The 10,907-nt window shown below is 45.5% G+C and overlaps 1 protein-coding gene across 17 annotated transcripts in view; it reads right to left on the bottom strand.

Moving 5' to 3' along the window:
- Positions 1-10,907, bottom strand: part of PTPN13 (protein tyrosine phosphatase non-receptor type 13) — a 170,088-nt gene that overhangs the window by 59,426 nt on the left and 99,755 nt on the right. For all 17 annotated transcript variants that reach the window (XM_083398108.1, XM_083398120.1, XM_083398124.1 and 14 more), the window contains 5 exons: positions 9,735-9,809; positions 9,011-9,185; positions 7,195-7,348; positions 5,408-5,546; positions 187-339 (listed from right to left, as the gene is read on the bottom strand). In XM_083398108.1, the coding sequence (XP_083254234.1) occupies positions 187-339; positions 5,408-5,546; positions 7,195-7,348; positions 9,011-9,185; positions 9,735-9,809 (696 nt within the window). The remainder of the gene's footprint in view (positions 1-186; positions 340-5,407; positions 5,547-7,194; positions 7,349-9,010; positions 9,186-9,734; positions 9,810-10,907) is intronic.

The following is a 10,907-nucleotide window of genomic DNA, read 5'->3' as shown; positions in this document are numbered from 1 at the left end:
TTTACCTACTATGGGGAGCATTCTAAGGGCCAGACAGAAAGAGTTGGGGGCCACACTGAGCTCTCAGAGCCTGAGGCTCCCGAACCTCGTTACATACTCTTCTTTTCACCATTTGGGTTTCATCTGCTTGGAAACCTCTAATGAAAACGCGTGTGGTGGGCTCCACGCTTGACTTCCTGTACTAACCTTCAGAAATTCAAGTTCTGCCTCTTTTTCAGAAGCACCTGCGTAGTTGCTATGCAGTTTTGGCAATTCTTCTTTCACATTAGACAGGTCCAGATTTTCCAGCACCCTAGCTGGTAAATAGTGTTCCGTTCTGAAATAGGAGAGGCCGTGCACCTACGGAAAAAGAGGGAAAGAAAAGAAAAAGCGTAAGGGCAAGGTACGGATCCACAGGCACGACCCAACCTGGCTGCAGGCTGGATGATGTGCTACCCTGGTAACGCCAGAAGAGAAGAGGTGTGGGTGATGAGGAACGCTGTGACACACCTCCCTAGTTGCTAGCAGCGATCCTATTCATAAAAACATTGACCAAAAAGCACAGAATCCAGCTGGGAAGAAAGTGGCAAATGTAACCCCCTTGACCCTCATGCATACCTTAGAATCATAGAAACATAGAGTTGGAAGAGACCACAAGGGCCATCGAGTCCAACCCCCTGCCAAGCAGGAAACACCATCAGAGCACTCCTGACATATGGTTGTCAAGCCTCTGCTTAAAGACCTCCAAAGAAGGAGACTCCACCACACTCCTTGGCAGCAAATTCCACTGTCGAACAGCTCTTACTGTCAGGAAGTTCTTCCTAATGTTTAGGTGGAATCTTCTTTCTTGTAGTTTGGATCCATTGCTCCGTGTCCGCTTCTCTGGAGCAGCAGAAAACAACCTTTCTCCCTCCTCTATGTGACATCCTTTTATATATTTGAACATGGCTATCATATCACCCCTTAACCTCCTCTTCTCCAGGCTAAACATGCCCAGCTCCCTTAGCCATTCCTCATAAGGCATCATTTCCAGGCCTTTGACCATTTTGGTTGCCCTTCTCTGGACACGTTCCAGTTTGTCAGTGTCCTTCTTGAACTGTGGTGCCCAGAACTGGACACAGTACTCCAGGTGAGGTCTGACCAGAGCCTTGACCCTCAGAAGACCCAAGACCAGGTGCAGGGAAACGTTGGCCTTCCAAAGGTTGCTGAACTACAACTCCCATCAGCCCCAGCAAGTGTGGGAGTTGTAGAGTTCGGCAACCCCTGGAGAGATAAGGGTTCCTCACCCTTGGCTCAAGACCTATGTGAGACGACATATTGCAGTTACCTTTAAACCAGGCTTCCTCAAACTCGGCCCTCCAGATGTTTTGAGACTACGTTTCCCATCATTCCTGACCACTGGTCCTGCTAGCTAGGGATCATGGGAGTTGTAGGCCAAAAACATCTGGAGGACCAAGTTTGAGGAAGCCTGGTTTAAACTGAAAGACAGGATATGCCACTGCAAAGTGAGAGAACTGCTACTGGGCCACAAGAAATAAGAATGCCAAATAACTGGATGCTCCCAAGAGCCCTAAATAGAAGAGATTGACCACTGTGCTTCCTCGAGCAGCAGAATCGTCCAACCCAGCTATGCCTGAGCATCAGAGGTGATGGACTTGTTCAATCTTGGTATGGAGATACAGCATGATTGCCCACCCTCAGATGGCATGTTGTGTTTCTGCTCGAACCCCTGCTCTGGGCTTGCCTCCCGACCATCCTATCAGCGACATCTGATTTGGGAAATGATAGTCCTAGTCGTCGGATCTGGCCTCAAGTTTGTCCTCCTGTGACATCAACAGGAAACCTTCCTCTGCCTTTAGCACTGAATTAAAGACCCAAAAAAGAATTGGATCACTTGGACTTAGAGGCCTTGAATGGAGAAGACACTGGCCCCGATTTGCACGCGAACCCTAAAGATCATTGCTTCCAAAGCAACAGGGATTTTATCTCCCGGTTGGTGGGTCGCTTTCACAGAATGGAAGATGGCACCAGGATCCCCAAGGATGCGATCTATGGGGAGCTGGCTTCAGGCACCAACTTTGCATCACAAGGATGTCTGTAAATGTGGCATGAACGTTGGCAACATCAAACCTGTGGGAGTCCCTTGCAGATGACCGCAGTGCCCGGAGACAGACAGTCATTAATAATAATCATAATTTATTATTTATGCCCCGCCCATCTGGCTGGGTTTCCCTAGCCACTCTGGGCAGCTTCCAACAGAATATTAAAATACAATAATCTATTAAACATTAAAAGCTTTCCTAAGCAGGGCTGACTTCAGATGTCTTCTAAAAGACTGGTAGGTGTTTTTCTCTTTGACATCTGGTGGGAGGGCGTTCCACAGGGCGGGCGCCACTACCGAGAAGGCCCTCTGCCTGGTTCCCTGTAGCTTTGCTTCTCGCAATGAGGGAACCGCCAGAAGGCCCTCGGCGCTGGACCTCAGTGTCTGGGCTGAATGATGGGGGTGGAGATGCTCCTTCAGGTATACTGGACCGAGGCCGTTTAGGGCTTTAAAGGTCAGCACCAACACTTTGAATTGTGCTCCGAAAGTCAGGTTGTGTATCCACAGCAGTGACCAGAGGAGGAATGACCTCTGGGAGGAGTGCGGAGAGAAAAAATGCCATGTCGAGCTTCCGAGTCGACGCGCTGGCTAATGGCGGATTTCCTCCGCTGCGGAGGAGACTGCTCCCTGAAAAGAAGGGTCTGACCGCCACGGCGAGGCGGAGACCCGCTAAAAACCACGGTCGGAGGAAGACCGTGGACTTGGGGTTCGGTAGGTGCCTTCAGTGCCCCCCCTACTCGCGGGGAGACCCCAGTTTCGGGGCTCCGGAGCGACGTGGGGTGAGTGGCACGGCACATCGGATCAATCGCTGTTTTCAGGGAGTGAAGCCGCACAGCTGTTGCCAGAAAGCGCCGACTTTTCCTGTGAACATTTGGACTTGAAAAGACCTCGTAAGTAACAGAATTGGACGATAAATTATTTGAATTTGGCATTTGAACGTGAAGGTATAAACAGGAAGCTCACCTTCCGTTCTGCATAAAGACTAAAGCAAAGACGCTAGAATCCGGAGCTTGGGAAAGGTGTCTTTTAAAGCGAGGAATTTTACCATCTAAGCTTGCCGACCCTCCCTCGGAAGCAGGGGAAGAGGGGGAGATCTTTATCTTTTGAGCCCTGCAGGACAGAAAACCTGACCTGGATTATTGCCGTCTCAGAACCTGGGACCGGGCTGTCAGCCTGTATAATTTAAAAACAACAATAATGGTGGAATGGACTATATCTTAATGAGAAAGAGGATCAGAGACATATACTTTTTGGCACCGACTCGCAGGTTTTGAAAGAAAAAAGGAGTGGAAAGGCAGATTTTTACAACTGAAGTGAATGGAAAATCACCAGAGTAAGTTGTTGCCAAAAGTTTCTAAATGTTGCCTGCTTGGATAAAGGGACTGTTACATAGTTACAGCAGATGGAAAATTTTGACCAGATGGTAGACAAGAAGTTCTGAAGTGACCTTGAGAGGCAGCAGACAATACTGGGAAAACAAGCTGGAAGATATGGCTCAGAGAATAACAGCTCTACTGAATGACATTTTAAATAAAGTGAATATCTTTGAACAGAGTGTTTCTGATCTGAGGAAGAATGTAATGACTTTGGTACAGAATGGGAACAAATTAATAACTGAGGCTCGAGAAAAGGAACCAAATTCACAAAGTCAAGCACTGGAAAAGACGAGGAAGCAATTAAAACCGGCCTTGATTTTGCAAGGGGAAGCCTCAGGAGCAGAGTCCCAAACTGATGGAGACAAATCTGACTTTGAGGATACTGAGGTTGAAAGACAGAGCAGTGTCCCTCATGGACTGAGTGACGCAAGATGGATGATAAACACGCTGGAGGGGGACACTGCGAGAAAGTCTGAAAGGATGGACGATTGTTACCCCAAAGAAACTGTGGAGCACGCCTTGGAATACTTACTGGTTTACGAACTGAATTATGAAGTTTGGGCGAGCGTGCTGAAGAAAATTAAAGAAGACGTTGAGAGAAAAGCTCTTTGGGACTTAACTTTAGGCCAGAGAAGAAACTTGCAGGCAGTACAGGGAGACGATTTGAGGGCCTCGGACATAAGGGAACCGGGTTAGGAAATTAATTTTGACTGATAAGATTGATAAAACTGGTAAAAAAGACTGGCAGTACCTGATACCAGGGAGATGAGACGGTGGGGAAAATTGGGAAAATAAAAAACAGTATTTAAATAATCTGGTATAATTAAGAACAAATGGGAGATGGTGGAATGATTTTATTCGGCTTTTGTGGAAACAACATAAGGAAATGAGGGAATAAGATTTAAAGGTATATGAGTTAAAAGTATAAGTTTTAAGGTTTTTATTGTGGTTGTTTTTTGTATCTTCTTTTTAACTAGGGAATTGGAGTTTAGTTAAATTTGTTTTTAGGCGCTTACTTGAACTGGGAAGATAATAAGATATAAATGGACTAAGTAAATAAGTGAGTAAGCAGTAAAAGACGGAAAGAATTTGCTGATCTGATTAATAACTGGAATGCAGAAGGGGAGAGGGGAGGAGGCCAAGGAAATAAGTTATTTGAAAATAGATGTGGAATGATGGAGATTTATTCTTTTTGTTGTTGTTGTTGTTGTTTTTTGTTTTTTGTTTTTTGATGTTCTTTTTGTATGTTTTGAAGGGAAGGGTGGAGGGAGGGTGTGGGATTCTTGTTTGGGTATATTTTGGCTTTGCTTTTTTCCCCCTGCTTTCTCTTCCCCTCCTTTTTTTTTTTATCTTATTGTATGTATCTCTTTTTTATTATTACTTCTAGCTTTTCTCTTTTTTGTACACTTGGAAAATTAATAAATATTATTATAAAAAAAAAAATTAAAAAATGCCATGTCGTCTCTGCATCAGCAAAACCGGATGCCTTCATCTGCCCCAGCTGCAACAAAACAGGTCTCTCCTTTATTGGTCTCTGTAACTCTCCAACAGTTTGACTTCATCCCTGGGTGCAGTCTTCCATTGTCTCCCTAGACAGACAGGATGCCAACCACAGCAGATCCCTTCCGCATGCTTCACAGGATGGATGCAGCCAGCAGGCTAGCCACCCTTGAAACCAAACCATGGTTCAGCACTAGGTGCTAATGCAGCCAGCTCTAGTTTCTAGCTGCTAATCCTTGATTCTATGGCTAACAGACGGTTCATTCCTGAAAGCTTGTTTGCGTTCTTTCCCCCTGCGCTTCAAAACAGCCGATCAACCGAACCAGTAAAAATCTGCATTTATATAGCCTTCTAGATTCTAAAACAACTGAGATGCATCGATCTACACAGCAGGCTCGAGAGCTGCAAAACAGAACCAGGAGGCTGCTCACAAATGAAATATTATCCTTACTTCAGCCTGGTAATCTCCATATTCTGCCTGGAGGGCCAACGAGGCCAGCAGCAAGGCTGTCTCCTCATCACAGTGCATCTTCTCCTCCAAGATATCTTTCCTTAACTGCAGGTAATACTGATGGCACGTCAAAGTATGCCTAGTGGAAGAAGAAAAAGGAGAAGGGGCACTTGAGCACAGTCCTTTCTCTAACCCACATTTTAGAGCGCAACCTAATGTTACCAGATTTTTTTCAACAAATCCAGGGACAGTTTTCAGCTTCCTACTAAATAGATGGATTTTGTCAGGGGACTGATTTGTAAATCCGAGGACTTGTCCCCGGGAAACGGGGATGTCTGGTAACTTTAGCGTAACCAAGTTCATAGAACACAGCCAGAGAGATGTGCATGGAAGATGGTTAAGAGATGGGAGTAGCTTCCACCAATATCACACACTGTTTAGAATTTATTTGCATATCCCCTTTCAGCCAAAAAAGGGGTCCCAAGATCGCCAAAAGGAAAAGTGTGGATGGAAGAAGAAGAGGAAGAAGAAGAATGGGGTGGGTTTTTTGGGGAAGACGTCTGTGCTTGAATTTGTTTTAGGTGTGGAGATCAGTGTATGCTGATCAACGCACAGTCTTCTCTGTAAGGCTCCATTCTGATGACATGAGCATTATTATTAATTGGGTTGCCACAGCCACTCAGGCTCCCAACAAAAAACAGTAAAAGCACAACACAATATCACACATTAAAAACTCCCCTGAACTGTACTTTCTAGGTAACCTTCTGGGGGCCGCTTGCCAGGGGCAGGCAGGGCCAGAAGCAAGAGTGTCTGGAACAACAGTGTTAATGTATGCACACAGGAAATTATGGCTGGTGCATGGAAGGCATAAGGAACCTCAGGCCTTGGGGGGTCAAGTGTGGCCCTCCAAGGCCTCACTATACGCCCCTCAAAGCTCTCCCCAGGCCACACCCCTAGCTTTGCATCCTGAGTATTTTTGCGCAGCTGAAATGTGCCCTAAGACTCTGACAACCTCTCTTGCCTGTTTTGATGGGAGGATAGAGAGGTGCGTGCAGAAACCAGCCTACTGTAGGAAATTTAAGATCTGAAAACATTCTCAACATTTAATCAATGTTATAATTATTATAATTTGTAGCCATTGTACATCAAACATTATTGTTTCTAAGGGAAAGGAACGAAATAGAAGTTGTTCTGCCCGTTTCTGCCTCTGGCCCTGCCCACCAATGGGAGGCTGAAAAGAGTTTCTCCAGCCTTCATGTTCGACCTCCAAACCAGAATGGCAAATCAAGATGAAATATACTCTGAGTCGAGAGTGGATTTCATGTTCTTTATTCAGCTCATAGTCGTGAGGAGGAATGGAAGTTCGTCCACAATATCTGCTTTATATACATTATTTAAACAATAGACTGCACATGATTGGCTAATTCCGGGATTCTCCTGTAGGCCAATCAGGTTGTGGATTCACTTCCACCTGGAGCTGGATTGGGTGGCTCCTGCGGACCAATCATACTGCTGCATTGTTCTAGGACCAATCAGACTGCTGTATTTTGGATCCTATTGTTCTAGGACCAATCAGACTGCTGCATTTTGGATCCTATTAAACTCAGTACATAACACAAGATCTGAAACCGATTTTCAATTCTTGATTTGGAGGGTGGTTTGGATGTAACAGGAAACCATGGTTTGCCTAGGCAAGGGGTGCAAGGTTTTCAGGGAGAGTAGATGCACTTAGAAGCACTTTGGATCCCTCAGGAGAATGCATGCATAGCAGTGTGGGTCATACTCACTGTATCAAGCTAATATCATCCACAAAGAACTTAATGCGGAAGAACAAAGTGAAGTTGATTGCGTTCTTGCTCTTTTTCTTTGGTTCTTCTTTCCAGCCTTCAGGAGCTATTTTAGTCAGTTTCAACTCGGGGTCAATGAAGAAAAACTCATTTTCTGTCATCAAAAAAGAGGGAGGAAACCCCAAAATAATTAATCAGGAATTATTTTCACTGGCAGTTGTTCCTTTTACAGAACTCGCGTTGGGTTTACTCAATTTCCGATTGGTCATTGAGTAAAATATATGAATGAAGCCTGCATCTTACAGGCTTTCTTTGGGCTGTGTTCGCCTGGAATAGGCACCCGCAGCCCATTCAGAATTGAACTCTGCCCTCCCGTCTATCAGCTATCATCACTATCAGCTGATTGACAGGTGGGCGTGGTATGGGGGAAAAGACTTCAAGAGGCTAAACTGGATCCTCTGGCAGGCCTAGACTGTCTTTTGGGGGTTGGAGGTTCTCCACTCTTGACCTAGATCATCTGGGAAAATTTTTACTTGTGGCATCACACCTTACAGAAATTGTCCCCCCTGAACCTGTTTGTCTTGGTAACATCAGCACATGGCTTGAGCTGTATCAGAAAAAATTGTGCAGGAGGAATTTAGTCTCTGCCTTTGCACGATGGTCTCAATTGAGATCAGCGGCTGTTACTGGAATCTTTTAGAGTAAAGGTTTTCAACCTTTTTGCGTCCATGGCTCCCTTAACCAATTACACTCTTTCTGAGGCACCTCTCTGGGGCTCAGGAGCCCAATTATGTCACCCCTTGCCTGAAGAGCTGGCAGCCTCTCACCTTTTCCCCAACACCCTCCCTTGTGGAGTGTTCCCCCAGCCTCCTCTCCCCTATCCTTGAGAGTCCTCTGGGCAGCAGCTGCTGCCGCCGTCCCTAATCTCTTGAGCTACATAGCCCCAAAAAGAGGTGCCGTTCACCTGGAGAGCTTGTAGCCAGGGCTGCTGCAATAAACAGCTGTGCAACCTTTGCGAGGCAGAGAAATGAGAGGGCATCAGAGGAGGGACGGAAAGGAAGAGGGACAGAGGCCAGTGTTGTCCACGGCACCCCTGACCATTATTCAAGGCACCCCAGGGTGCCACTGCACACTGGTTGAAAACCACTGTTTTAGGGGGGAACTAAGATGCGGCTTGAGAGGGACGCGGGTGGCACTGTGGGTTAAACAACAGAGACTAGGACTTGCTGATCAGAAGGTCGGCAGTTCGAATCCCCGCAACGGGGTGAGCTCCCGTTGCCCAGTTCCTGCTCCTGCCAACCTAGCAGTTCAAAAGCACATCAAAGTGTGAGTAGATAAATAGGTACCGCTCCGGAGGGAAGGTAAATGGCGTTTCCGTGTGCTGCTCTGGTTTGCCAGAAGCAGCTTCATCATGCTGGCCACATGACCTGGAAGCTGTACGCCGGCTCCCTCGGCCAATAAAGCGAGATGAGCGCCGCAACCCAGTGTCGTCTATGATTGGACCTAACGGTCAGGGGTCCCTTTACCTTTAAGATGCATAGCTGTCAACGTTTCCATTTTTTAAAGGGAAATTCCCTTATTCCGAATAGGATTCCTCGCAAGAAAAGGGAAAAGTTGACAGCTATGTTAAGATGCTCTTAGTCATGTACTATATAATGTGTAGTTTGGCTCTGAGATGATACGGAAATTCCATTTGTGATTATTGGTCTGTGGTTGCTCACTCGCACATGCAAGTCACCACATGCTGCTGCTGTCATCAAGTGATGAGTGCACACATGTGTTACATGCCCCCCCCTTAGTGAAATAATGCCCTTACCTTTTAAAGTGGCTAAGCCAAACAAATGATGCTCCACTAAGCCAATATGGGCCACTACCATATCAAACACGTCTTTGCATACTGTCTTCGTATCGCAAGTCAGCTCCAGCCTCTGCCCACTTAAAAGCATGACATTTACTTTCCGGCGGTTGTCTTCATTCTTCCCTTTCTTGTTCTGTGTTTCATGAAACAAATTGCAAAGGACTGTGTATTGTTGGGTGCCAAAACAGAAGAGGACATTTTATGGGAGAATAAGCAATTTAACGTGGGTGGACGTGGGTGGCACTGTGGGTTAAACCACAGAGCCTAGGACTTGCTGATCAGAAGGTCAGCGGTTCGAATCCCCGCAACAGGGTGAGCTCCGGTGGGAAGGTAAACGGCAGTTCGAAAGCACGTCAAAGTGCAAGTAGATAAATAGGTATTGCTTCGGCGGGAAGGTAAACGCCATTTCCGTGCGCTGCTCTGGTTCGCCAGAAGTGGCTTAGTCATGCTGGCCACATGACCCGGAAGCTGTACACCGGCTCCCTTGGCCAATAAAGCGAGATGAGCACCACAACTCCAGAGCCGGCCACGACTGGACCTAATGGTCAGGGGTCCCTTTACCTTTAAGCAATTTAACATGTTTTGGCAAACTGGCTTCTGGTTTAAAGGGTGTCTACACATTAGTTAAATAAATAAACAAATATGCCAATATAGTTAAGTGTTGTTTTTGTTTTTAACTTACCAAGATTGACTTTGGCAGGTCCAAGGAGGTGAATGGATCAACAGTAGTTTTCACAAACTCAGGACCAAAGAAATTCTACAAAACACAGAATTTATAATTAGTAAATTGTATTATTATTATTATTATTATTATTATTATTATTATTATTATTATTAAAAAGAGGCATTAACAAGGCAAAACTAAAGACTTGGTAGCAGAGATACCAGCAGCTATTGGGAAATATGTGGGGATTGCAAATTTAATAACAATAACAATAACAATAATAATAATAATAATAATAATTTATTATTTGTACCCCGCCCATCTGGCTGGGTTTCCCCAGCCACTCTGGGCGGCTTCCAACAAAGATGAAAAATACACTAAAATGTCACATATTAAAAACTTCCCTGAACATACACTTTATGTATCTGATAAAGCTTTCTGTTTGTCTCCAAGTTGCCACAAATGCTTATGTAGAGAACCGACAGCCTGGCTGAGCTACCTTAACATCCCAGTGGCGTTTCAAACCATCTACCTTCGAGGAAGCATTTTCACATTGCCCTGTCTGCCATGTAAAACCCAGGCAGAGGATTCCATTGGTTTGTCTGCCATGGAAAGCCTGGGCATTGCAGAGGACTCCAAGGCATGTTGTAAGGTATACAGCTTAGTTCACACACAGCACCGCCCAGACTTTTCGTGATCACCACCACTCTGTGCAAACATTGCAGTATATCCTTGGAACACACCCGATGCTCCCATTTATGGTGGAGTATCAGTAGTAAGTTGCTTTACATTGTTTTTAAAGTTGCGTTTTTATTGCTCTAACCCGCCCTGGGACCTCAGGGTAAAGGGCAGGCAATTAATAATTAAATAATAGGAGCAAGCAAGTTGTATTTCAGGTAAGCTTGTCTGTCATTACTGATCTCCTAATTGTGGAATTACTGGTAAGGTGTTTTTTTTTGGGGGGGGGGGGGGAATCGAGGCTTGAAAACCATATGCAGTCATGCATCTAATATACCAGGAAGTCATTTAGACTGTGCTCTCAGGATCCTTTGCATTGTCTCACGAGTTGCCTTGGAAGGCACTTGAATCAACAGCCGCAACAGGCAGTAGGCAGCCTGGAGACATTCTAGGAAAACACTGACTAAATGGCTCTCCCCATTTCTCAACATGCCGGTGTCAAAAAACCAGACA

This window comes from Podarcis tiliguerta (assembly GCF_965153285.1).
Source record: "Podarcis tiliguerta genome assembly, chromosome: 9".
Classification (NCBI taxonomy): domain Eukaryota; kingdom Metazoa; phylum Chordata; class Lepidosauria; order Squamata; family Lacertidae; genus Podarcis; species Podarcis tiliguerta.
The sequence above is the reverse complement of the archived record's forward strand: the minus strand, read 5'-3'. Positions and strand labels throughout refer to the sequence as shown.